Source organism: Salmo salar, chromosome ssa13, assembly GCF_905237065.1.
Source record: "Salmo salar chromosome ssa13, Ssal_v3.1, whole genome shotgun sequence".
Taxonomy (NCBI): Eukaryota; Metazoa; Chordata; class Actinopteri; order Salmoniformes; family Salmonidae; genus Salmo; species Salmo salar.
Window position 1 is genome coordinate 92805526 of NC_059454.1, and position 12500 is coordinate 92818025.

The following is a 12500-nucleotide window of genomic DNA, read 5'->3' on the forward strand; positions in this document are numbered from 1 at the left end:
TGGTCTATGTCTGGTCAGTCATTGGTCTATGTCTGGTCAGTCCTGGGTCTATGTCTGGTCTGTCCTGGATCTATGTCTGGTCTGTCCTGGGTCTATGTCTGGTCAGTCATGGGTCTATGTCTGGTCTGTCTTGGGTCTATGTCTGGTCAGTCATTGGTCTATGTCTGGTCTGTCCTGGATCTATGTCTGGTCTGTCCTGGGTCTATGTCTGGTCTGTCCTGGGTCTATGTCTGGTCAGTCATGGGTCTATGTCTGGTCAGTCCTGGGTCTATGTCTGGTCAGTCCTGGGTCTATGTCTGGTCAGTCATGGGTCTATGTCTGGTCAGTGCTGGGTCTATGTCTGGTCAGTCCTGGTCTGTCTGGTCAGTCCTGGGTCTATGTCTGGTCAGTCCTGGTCTGTCTGGTCAGTCCTGGTTCTATGTCTGGTCTGTCCTGGGTCTACAGTAGCAGTCAAAAGTTTGGACACACCTACTCATTCAAGGGTTTTTCTTTATTCTTACTATTTTCTACATTGTAGAATAATAGTGAAGACATCAAAACTATGAAATAACACATATGGAATCATGTAGTAACCAAAAAAGTGTTAAACAAATATATATTTTGTATTTGAGATTCTTCAAAATAGCCACCCTTTGCCTTGATGACAGCTTTGCACACTCTTGGCATTCTCTCAACCAGCTTCATGAGGTAGTCACCTGGAATGCATTTCAATTAACAGTTGTGCCTTGTTAAAAGTTAATTTGTGGAATTTATTTTGTTCCAAATGCGTTTGAGTCAATCAGTTGTGTTGTGACAAGGTAGGGATGGTATACAGAAGATAGCTCTTTTTGGTAAAAGACCAAGTCCATATTATGTCAAGAACAGCTCAAATAAGCAAAGCTAAATGACAGTCCATCATTACTTTAAGACATGAAGGTCAGTCAATACGGACAATTTCAAGAACTTTGAAAGTTTCTTCAAGTGCAGACGCAAAAACCATCAAGCGCTATGATGAAACTGGTTCTTATGTGGACCGCCACACGATATGAAGACCCAGAGTTACCTCTGCTGCAGAGGATACGTTCATTAGAGTTACCAGCCTCAGAATTTACAGCCCAAATAAATGCTTCTCAGAGTTCAAGTAACAGACACATCTCAACATCAACTGTTCAGAGGAGACTTTGTGAATCAGGTCTACATGGTCGAATTGCTGCAAAGAAACCATTACTAAAGGACACCAATAAGAAGAAGATACTTGCTTAGGCCAAGAAACTCGAGCAATGGACATTAGACCGGTGGAAATCTGTCCTTTGGTCTGATTAATCTAAATTTGAGATTTTTGGTTTAAAAAAATCGGTGAACGGATGATCTCCGCATGTGTGGTTCCCACCGTGAAGCATGGAGGAGGAGGTGTGATGGTGCTTTGCTGGTGACACTGTCAGTGATGTATTTAGAATTCAAGGATTTAACCAGCATGGCTACCACAGCATTCTGCAGCGAAAGGCCATCCCATCTGGTTTGTGCTTAGCGGGACTACCATTTCTTTTTCAACAGGAAAATGACCCAACACACCTCTGGGCTGTGTAAGGGCTATTTACCAGAAGGAGAGTGATGGAGTGCTGTATCAGATGACCTGGCCTCCACAATCACCCGACCTCAACCTAATTGAGATGATTTGGGATGAGTTGGACCGCAGAGTGAAGGAAAAGCATCCAACAAGTGCTCAGCATATGTGGGAACTCCTTCAAGACTGTTGGAAAAGCATTCCAGGTGAAGCTGGTTTAGAGAATGCCAAGAGTAAAGCTGTCATCAAGAGAAAGGGTGGCTACTTTGAAAAATCTGAAATATATTTTGATTTGTTTAGTACTTTTGGTTACTACATGATTCCATATATGTTATTTCATAGTTTTGGTATTCACTATTATTCTACAATGTAGAAAGGAGTAAAAATAAAGAAAACCCTTGAATGAGTAGGTGTGTCCAAACTTTTGACTGCTACTGTTTGTCTGGTCTGTCATAAGTCTATGTCTGGTCTGTCCTGGCTCTAAGCCTGGTCTGTCCTGGTGCTAAACCTGGTCTGTCCCCTCTCTGTGTCCCTGTAGCCAGTGTGTTGGATACCATAGTGCTACTGAGGAACCCTGTAAGAGACAGGTCAGACAGCAGGAAGGAGGAGGGTGGGAGTACAGCCCCGGCTCCAGCACAGAGGATCCTCTGGTGTCACTGTTACCCTCACTGTTCTGAAGACTCCAACAATACCTGCAGGTATATTACACACACACACAAATAGAACTGTGCTGATACTGTGATTAGTGAGTGGTTTTCAAACCATCTTAGAATCAGCTGTATCTAGTCTGTAATGTGCAATTAGCTTGCATTCATGATTACACAGCAGAGGCAATCTGTTGTTATCCTGTAGAACACCAATTAACTGAACAAAAATACACTGGTGGATTTATCAGGAACTCAAAATGTGTCACAATGTGTCACAGCCACTGTGGAAGACATTAGCTCAGAGGGCAATGGGATATTATTTAAATACAAGCATTATTACAGATTGATTTATGCCCTGCGAATAGTGAGGTCTTTCCTCGCGACAATCTGCCCTCTCGACCCCATCTCTGGAGACCTCCCATTCCTCACTTCCCTTATCAACTCATTCCTGACAACTGGCTGCATCCCCTCGCTCCCCTCCTCAAGAAACCAACACTCAACTCATCTGACGTCAAAAACTATAGACCTGTATTCCTTCTTTCTTTACTTTCCAAAAGAGCGCGCTGTCTCTGATCAACTCTCTCGTTATCGCTCTCAGAACGATCTTCTTGACCCTAACCAGTCAGGCTTCAAGACGGGTCACTCAACCGAGACTGCTCTTCTCTGTGTCACAGAGGCACTCCACACTGCCAAACCTGACTCTCTCTGCCTTCGACACTGTGAACCATCAGATCCTCCTGTCCATCCTCTCAGGGTTGGGTGTCTTAGGCTTTCTACACTCTTGGATTGCATCCTACCTGGCAGGCCGCTCCTACCAGGTGACATGTAGAGGAGCTGTGTTTGCACCACGTACTCTCACTACTGGTGTCCTCTCCTCTTCTCTCTGTACACCAAGTCACTCGGCTCCGTCATATCCTCACACGGTCTCACCTATCATTGCTATGTGGATGACACACAAATACTTTTCTCCTTCCCCCCTTCTGACACCCAGGCGGCGGCACACATCTATATGTGCTTGGCAGATATCTCAGCTTGGATGTTGGCCCACCACCTCAAGCTCAACCTCGACAAGACGGAGCTGCTCTTCCTTCCGGGAAAGGCCTGCCCACTCAAATACCTCTCCATCACGGTTGACAACTCCACAGTTTCGCCCTCCCAGAATGCAAAGAACCTTGGCCTGACCCTGGACAACACCCTGTCATTCTCTACAAACATTAAATCACTGACTCGCTCCTGCAGGTTCATGCTCTACAACATCCGTAGAGTACGACCCCACCCCACACAGGAAGCATCGTATGTCATAATCCAGGCACTTTTCCTCTCCCGTCTGGAGTCCTGCAACTCGCTGTTGACTGGGCTCCCCGCTTGTGCCATCAAAACCCTGCAACTTATCCAGAACGCTGCAGCCCGCCTGGTTTTCAACCTTCCCAAGTTTTACCATGTCACCCCGCTCCTCTGCACACTCCACTGGCTTCCAGTCGAAGCTCGCATCCACTACAAGACCATGGTGCTTTCCTATGGAGAAGCAAGAGGAACTGCCCCTCCCTACCTTCAGGCTCTGCTCCAACCCTACACCCCAACCCGAGCGTCTGCTAAATGACTAACATTTAAATGCAACATTTGAATGACTCCAACCACTACTAGTATTTATTTATTTATTAGATTTAGATTGTTGATATAACCTTCTCAGCACCATGAAATGTATCATTATAAAATAGCTGAGATAGTAAAATCCTCTCATATTATGTTGGAAGATTGTTGACAATGGATGATGGTGATGCTTGTGGTGGTGATGATGATTATATAATGATGAGGCTAGTGGTGGTGGTGATGAATATATAATGATGAGGCTTGTGGTGGTGGTGATGATCATGGTATCTCTTCAGGACTGATGGTTGTTGCTTCACCATGGTGGAGGAAGAAGAGGGAAGTCTCCCTGTGCTGACCTCTGGATGTCTGGGGCTGGTAGGCTTGGAGTTCCAGTGCAGGGTAAGTCTACTGTGTGTGGCGTATATGGCAAAGCCATGAAGTGCAGGCAGTCACTTTCGAAGCACAGGTAAACCAAATGTATAAGCTCGTGTAAGTCGTTATAAACCATCTATGACTCACTACATCTCTCCAAACAATCTCTTGAAATCAGACCTTATGTACAATAACAGCAATGTGTCATACCAGCCCTGTGTAGAACACAGATTATTCACCACCATTAAGCAACATTGTAAAAACCCTATAGTCCTTCAAACTGTTGTTTAGCCATTAGGGTTGTGTAGATGTAGCAGTGTGTTTATGGTGTGTCACAACAGGACAACGGGGGTCCCCATCGGAGGAGGGCTGTGGAGTGCTGTACAGACCAGGACTTCTGTAATACAGACCTGCATCCTACTTTACCACCACTGACGACCCCTGGTAAGACACACAATTCCACCCAGTCAACACACTGAAACTATGTCCTCTTGTGCGCGAGTGGTTTTCAAAGTGGGCTCCCTCAGCCTGCACAGGGGTGTGATGGGTAGTGACAGTTTAAACTGTTACAAACCACAGTGTAGTGCTGGCTGGAGTGGCGTGTGCTGCTCTGGGGTAGGGGGAGACGGGGGAAGCTGGGGAGAGGCAGAGGGAGGCAGATGAAATGGAGCCAGCAGGCTTAGCTTGTTCTCTCACCCTCTAATGAAAAGGACAGCCTCTCCCCAGGGCCTGCTTGAGTTTCCTGCCCCGCCACGGATGTGAGATATCTGTCCATCTGTCACTCCTCTAGCTACACACCAACAGTCGCGCACACACACAAAGACAAAAATATTTGTCAAATGTGGCAAATAGTAAAATGAGATCATTTCTGTGTGTGTGTCTATCTTCATGTGTACAGTATGTATGGGAAGGATTTACAGGAGGCTGGCAGAAAGGCTGGCGGAAAGGCTGGCAGAAAGGGCAGCACTGGGCTTCAGGATTTGCCGTGGCGATGTCAGTGTGACACCGGATCTGTGTGATTCAGGAAGGATGTGATCGTCCACACACTGAGAGAGGAGCAGGGAGAGATAGGAACAAGAGAAGATGGGAGGTGGGGGAGATAGGAACAAGAGAAGAGGGGAGCTGGGGGAGATAGGAACAAGAGAAAAGTGGAGGTGGGGGAGATAGGAACATGAGACGAAGGGAGGTGGGGGAGATAGGAACATGAGACGAAGAGAGGTGGGGAGATAGGAACAAGAGAAGAGGGGAGGTGGGGGAGATAGGAACAAGAGAAGAGGGGAGGTGGGGGAGATAGGAACAAGAGAAGAGGGGAGGTGGGGGAGATAGGAACAAGAGAAGAGGGGAGGTGGGGGTAGGAGAGTGCAAAGGAAGATCTCTGAGATTTAGCAATATTTGGAAGTTAAACACATTAATGGAGAACTGGTGCTGTTGAGGTGACCCCGTGTTAGGGTTAGATCTGTGGAGCAGACTAACTGCTCTCTCTCTCTCTCTCTCTCTCTCTTTCGCTTTCTCTCTCGCTCTCTCTCTCTCCTGTAGATTACGTGGACAGCAGTATCCACCCCATTGCTCTCTTCATCTCTGTCACAGTGTGCTGCATCATCCTGGTACTCATCATCGTCTTCTGTTACTTCAGGTGAGAAAAAACACATGGACTTTGACTCTGAGGAGATTGGTAACATAGACCATTGTAATGCTTTTAGCAGAATTGTAGCTTTGTATTACTGACGACTTTACCACTGTGTCTTCCAGGTATAAGCGTCAGGAGTCGCGACCTCGCTACAGTATTGGTCTGGAGCAGGATGAGACTTATATCCCTCCTGGAGAATCTCTGAAGGACCTGATAGAACAGTCCCAGAGCTCTGGATCAGGGTCAGGACTCCCCCTGCTGGTGAGACCTGAACCTCATCACACACACATTAGCAACCAGGTTCCACGTTTCATTAGTTGTATGTACAGGATACACATGGTATACAAAAATGTCCAACAAAATGCTTACTTGCAATGGAGAATCAGTCCAGCAATACAGTGTTGTAGAAAGACCTTCCTCTCTCAATGTGCTAGTTATGTTGAATTAGATGTAGAAATTGTGATAATGACGTACAATGATATAGCATATGAAGATGTTGATGATTACAGTGTTGATGACGATGATATTGATGACGGTGTGTGTTTTTCGGTGCTCAGGTGCAGCGCACCATAGCCAAGCAGATTCAGATGGTGAAGCAGATAGGTAAGGGCCGCTACGGGGAGGTGTGGATGGGTCGCTGGAGAGGAGAGAGAGTGGCTGTCAAAGTGTTCTTCACCACCGAGGAGGCCAGCTGGTTCAGAGAGACAGAGATCTACCAAACTGTCCTCATGAGACACGAGAACATACTGGGTAAGGAGAGAGGGAGAGATTGAGTGTGTGTGCGCGCGTATTGTGCGTGAGTGAGTGGGTGTGTGTGTGTGTGCATCGTTGCATGCATGTGTCTCTGTATGTGTGTGTCTTTCTATCTCCTCAAAGATCTCCCCGTCTCCTCCCTACCCAGGCTTCATAGCAGCGGACATAAAGGGAACAGGCTCGTGGACCCAGCTCTACCTGATCACAGACTACCATGAGAGTGGATCTCTGTACGACTACCTCAAGTCCACCACCCTGGACATCAAGGCCATGCTGCGGCTGGCCTACTCCTCAGTGTCAGGCCTCTGTCACCTCCACACAGAGATCTTTGGCACCCAGGGTAAACCAGCCATCGCTCACAGAGACCTGAAGAGCAAGAACATCCTAGTGAAGAAGAATGGGGCCTGCTGCATCGCTGACCTGGGCCTGGCCGTCAAATTCATCAGGTAGGACAGGAAGGGACATATGCTATGCATCAGATCATGAGTGTAGAGATAACAAAACATCCTTATAGAGCAGAATAGTTCTACTCCGTTATCTTTGTATACTTTCCCCTGGTAAAAAGCATCAGCATCAGTCCAAACTATGGAATCAGTCCAGCAATACACGTTTATACAGACAGTGTTGCTTTAAAAGTGCAATCTTTCTCCCCCTACTCCTCCCTCTCTCAGTGACACCAACGAGGTGGACATCCCTCCCAACACCAGGGTGGGCACTAAGCGCTACATGCCCCCAGAGGTCCTGGACGAGAGTCTGAACCGGAACCACTTCCAGTCCTACATCATGGCCGACATGTACAGCTTTGGCCTCATCCTCTGGGAGATCGCCCGGCGCTGCGTCTCTGGAGGTCGGACACGGCCCACAATGCTCTGCTTTACAATGTTTAATATAATTTTCATATGTAAAATGAGCTGATGTGACCTTTGACCTTATGGGCATTCAGACATTTTCCAAAATGCTGGACCGATTTGTATAGGTTCTTATTCAATGTTGTTATGATAAGTTGATTTTTTTAATACTGTTCAGTTATTTTACCTTCTTCCAGTCTGTGTATTATCTTACGTCCATCTCAGCTGTAATGATGCAGTATGTAGAGATCCAACATCTCTCTCCATGTGACTTGTGTCCTGTAGGCATCGTAGAGGAGTACCAGCTGCCCTACCATGACCTGGTGTCCTCTGACCCCTCCTACGAGGACATGAGGGAGGTTGTGTGCATCAAGAGACAGAGGCCCTCATTCGCCAACCGCTGGAACAGTGATGAGGTGAGGAAACAGCCTCTTTGTGATTGTGTTGTATGCTTGAGATCAGTATATTCTTACATAGGCTACTGTGTGTGATGAGTATACAGTATATGTTGATTTCTGACCTCAGTGTGTTTGTGTGTTTAGTGTCTCAGACAGATGGGGAAGCTGATGACGGAGTGCTGGGCCCACAACCCAGCCTCTCGCCTCACAGCTCTGAGAGTGAAGAAGACCCTGGCCAAGATGTCTGAGACTCAGGATATCAAACTGTGACACACTGCTACTGCCACATAGAGACACTCAACACCTAGAGACATGTCCATGGCCTAGTGCCACTCTGCCAGGACCATGGGTGGAGAGCAAGGCGAGTGGGAGAGAGATGGTCTGCTCTCTTTTTGCCCATGCACTGCCACCTCTGGGATAGAGAGTGTCCCAGTGGGCAGGGTCTGGTCTGGTGTTGCTTTCTGTGAAAGCTGATTGGCTCTCTAAATGAGGGGGGAACACACGGACAGACAGTGCCCTATACAGGAGAGGAGTCACTCTCTCCCTCACAGTAGAGGGTTAGGGGGGTGGGGGTCCTGCTCTGTCCATCTAAAGCCATATAACAGTGTTTGTTTTTGTGGTAACACTTTATTTGAACTAGCCACCATCAATCCCCTTCAAACCAATGTCAGAATGTTCATTAAACTTTGACATGTTTACAACATTTATGTAGGGTTATGAGGCTAGTTCAAATAAAGTGTTGCCGTTGTTGCCCATTGTGCTATTTATTCGTCTTTTTTTTTACAAATGTAGAGAAATCTACATACTGTTGGAAGTGAAGTATATATATCTTGCAGCATTACTGCTTTAGAAACCCAGGCATTTGTTTCTTCTATTCATACAGGAAAACACACAGCTTCAATATTGACCTACATGTGGGCCATTTGACTATCCAAGGGAGCCATTCTTAGTCCCCTGAAATGTCTATGTACTGTATCAACAACTAACTATAGGAGAAAATGATACATCATGGTTAATAAGCTTGGGAGTGATGTTACTCAGGCTAGCTGATGGTTAATAAGCTTGGGAGTGATATTACTCAGGCTAGCTGATGGTTAATAAGCTTGGGAGTGATGTTACTCAGGCTAGCTGATGGTTAATAAGCTTGGGAGTGATGTTACTCAGGCTAGCTGATGGTTAATAAGCTTGGGAGTGATGTTACTCAGGCTAGCTGATGGTTAATAAGCTTGGGAGTGATGTTACTCAGGCTAGCTGAGTCATGCCAATAAGATGGTCTCCCCCATGGTTGTCTTGTTACTGTAATATGAAGAAAAAAAATCTCCCATCACGGTATTGAATTGTTAATAATACTGTTGAAATGTATTGATACTGATGGACTTAATCATGTGAAATGTCAGTTTTGGTTGTTTGCCTTTGGCTTGTGTACAGAATAACTCCCTGACCGTCCACTCCACCACTATGGCGTGTGCCTTATTTAATCTGTACATATGTGTATAAGAGAGTGTGTGGACCAGGAGAACATTCCCTAATAAAATGATGTCAACGTCCATATCGTCTCCTTTCTAGAGGAATTAGATGATTTCTCTATCTATCTCTCTCACACACACGCACGCACGCACGCACGCACGCACGCACGCACGCACGCACACGCACACGCACACACACACACACACACACACACACACACACACACACACACACACACACACACACACACACACACACACACACACACACACACACACACACACACACACACACACACACACAGAGCAGGGTTTCCCAAACTCGGACCCCAAAGGTGCACTACACAGCTGATTCATATATCAACTAATCATCAAGCTTTGATTATTAGAATCAGCTGTGTAGTTAGGGATTAAAAAGGAAACACGCACCTCTTGGGGTCCCGAGGACCGAGTGATGGAAACACTGTGGTAGAATTAGTGTTAGGGTTGAACCAAGATGTGGAAAAGGAGAGTCAGACTCTGCATTCAGTGTTGCATATAAATATAATTTATTATTAGTTTTAAAAATTATTTCTTACACTTTGTACAGGAACTTGACAGAGGAAATGCAAGCATTTGCAAGTAACAAGAGTATCAGAACAATAATTAGCTACGTTCTCACTATACAATATTACCCATGAAGCCTCAGGAGAACGATGGAATGCAACAGCTAGCACTTTTCAGTACCTACATTTTGTTTATAAAGAATGCAAAGTTTGCATAGACGGCTTTAGAAAAATTCCCAACTGTCAAGACAAAATGATTTGGACCAAAACTAATCAAATGACTGTCGTCAGTACTACTGCTGTAAAGGAATGTTTTGATGACAGTTATCTTCAATTATTTTACACATACACATATGCTATCATACAATCCTTATACTGAATTTCCCATTTCAAATATAAATAAATAGATAATGCATAACATTTCCCATGATTTCACCTATTTCTATTCCCCCCGCTCAACGTCAACAGCAACTGTCATTCAGTAACTTGGCGTGAAACAATCAAATGACAGCTATTTTGACCTGATGAAAGAGAACGCTAGCGTGGAATTGTACATAATATTATGTCAATTATTTGGTAAAAAGACAATCGTATCAGGCTGCATCAGTCCTAAGTAAAAATATATTTGTCTATCAACAAATTACCCATCTTCCACCGTGGGAGACAGACTCGCATCTCTTCCACTACCCTGGTTCTGTCTCGTATGGATGAGGTCATCATCAGAGGACCATACATGATGAGAATAGATTGAGATGCTCCATTATACGGTTCCCACTAGATGACCAAGCTGCAAAGTCAGTCAAAATGGTCTATATTGGAAACATTTATGAAAATAAACATTCACTTTTTTGTCTTGATTTAAGGTTAGGGTTAGGTATAAGGTTAGCAGTGAGGTTAAGGTTAGGGCTAGGTTCAAAATCTGATTTTAAGAAGCTACATTTTAGAACTTCTGATTTTGTAACTTGGCCAGACAGTGATGACCCCACTTTGCTGACTGGCATGCAGTGAGCGATAACTACTGAACTTTGACCTTTGATTGAATGACCTCTCACTGACCCCTCAAACAGTTCCTTCTATCAGCATCATTGGTTTTATGGGCTAATAAGCCAACACTTGATAGCGCAATCTAAACCAAAATATATACTTTTCAAATTAAATAGGCAAATTGTAAATAATTGAAGAATAGAAAGTAACAAAAAATAATTGTAAAATAATAATAATACACAACAGGAATCATAACAATTAATATTAATGATGACAGTCTTACTAACACTGTAAAAGGTTACAGTTTTCAATGTTCTGCTTATGTACAGGTTGTTCTACTGGCTTTGTATCAGTGACTGTACAGTAGGCGTCATTAACAAGAGAATCCACCAGGGGGCACGATGACACAATGAAAAGAAAGGGAACACGAGAACTCCAAGGCTATGTTTACACGGGCAGCCCAATTCTGATATTGTTCTACTAATTGATCTTTTGACCAATCAGATCAGCTCTGAAAAAGATCTGCTGTGAAAAGATCTGATTGGTCAAAAGATGGCTGTGTGTAAACGCAGCCTAAAGTAATCAATATTAGACTGCATAAAATACAGGAGACATATTTGTGTATAAATAGATGTGTTATTAAATACAGACGTATATAGTCACCGAAACAAGTTCTTTCATTAGAAATGTTGACGAGTCCTTAAACAGTTTTGTTGGTTCCAGGAGTTACCATGAGGATCCATAGGCCTTCCCCACTCCCTCTGGCGACACCCCTTTCCATGGTCCTCTGCTCTGAGCTAGTCTGTCACCACAGAGAGATGTCCATGAGGTCATCCAATATATGGACAGAACAATCAAGCGTTTCCTAGGAAACTGTATCACGGTAAAGAAAACTGTACCAGCGAGAGTACAGACAGGGCTCACTAACATCCTAGTTCAATATACTGAAAGTGGAGCGCGGCTATGCTAAGTATATTGAACAAAATATAAACACAACATGTAAAGTGTTGGTCCCATTTTTCATGAGCTGAGATAAAAGATCCCAGAAATATTCCATATGCACAAAAAGCTTATTTCGCTCAAAATTTTCTGCACAAATGTGTTTACTTACATTCCTGTTAGTGAGCATTTCGCCTTTGCCAAGATAGTCCATCCAGCTGACATGTGTAGCATATCAAGAATCTGATTAAACAGCATGGTCATAACACAGGTGCACCTTGTGCTGGGGACAATAAAAGGTCACTAAAATGTACATGTATACCACATGTAACCACGCCAGTCCAGGACCTCCACAGCCAGCTTCTTCACCTGCGGGAGGGTCTGAGACCAGCCACCCGGACAGCTGATGAAACTGTGGGTTTGCACAACCGAATCATTTTTGCACAAACGGTCAGAAACCGTCTCAGCGAAGCTCATCTGCGTGCTCGTTGTCCTCATCAGGGTTTTGACCTGACTGCAGTTTGGAGTCGTAACAGGCTTCATTGGGAAAATGTGCACCTTCGATGGCCACTGCCACACTGGAGAAGTGTGCTCTTCAGGGTTGAATCCCGGTTTAAACTGTACCGGGCAGATGGCAGACAGCGTGTTTGGTGTCGTGTGGGTGAGCGCTTTGCTGAAGTCAACGTTGCGAACAGAGGTTCCCATGGTGGTGGTGGGGTTATGGTATGGGCAGGCATAAGCTACGTACACGAACACAATTGCATTTTATCGATGGCAATTTGAATGCA

General features: G+C 44.9%; 1 protein-coding gene across 1 annotated transcript in view; it reads left to right on the forward strand.

Moving 5' to 3' along the window:
- Positions 1 to 9325, forward strand: part of LOC106568184 (bone morphogenetic protein receptor type-1B) — a 193278-nt gene extending 183953 nt beyond the window's left edge. The window contains exons 7-16 of the mRNA XM_014138295.2: positions 2082 to 2241; positions 4077 to 4179; positions 4494 to 4596; positions 5689 to 5785; positions 5902 to 6040; positions 6337 to 6529; positions 6681 to 6978; positions 7204 to 7379; positions 7666 to 7796; positions 7923 to 9325. Of these exons, the coding sequence (XP_013993770.1) occupies positions 2082 to 2241; positions 4077 to 4179; positions 4494 to 4596; positions 5689 to 5785; positions 5902 to 6040; positions 6337 to 6529; positions 6681 to 6978; positions 7204 to 7379; positions 7666 to 7796; positions 7923 to 8048 (1526 nt within the window). The 3' untranslated portion in view covers positions 8049 to 9325. The remainder of the gene's footprint in view (positions 1 to 2081; positions 2242 to 4076; positions 4180 to 4493; positions 4597 to 5688; positions 5786 to 5901; positions 6041 to 6336; positions 6530 to 6680; positions 6979 to 7203; positions 7380 to 7665; positions 7797 to 7922) is intronic.
- The last annotated feature ends 3175 nt before the right edge of the window (positions 9326 to 12500 follow it).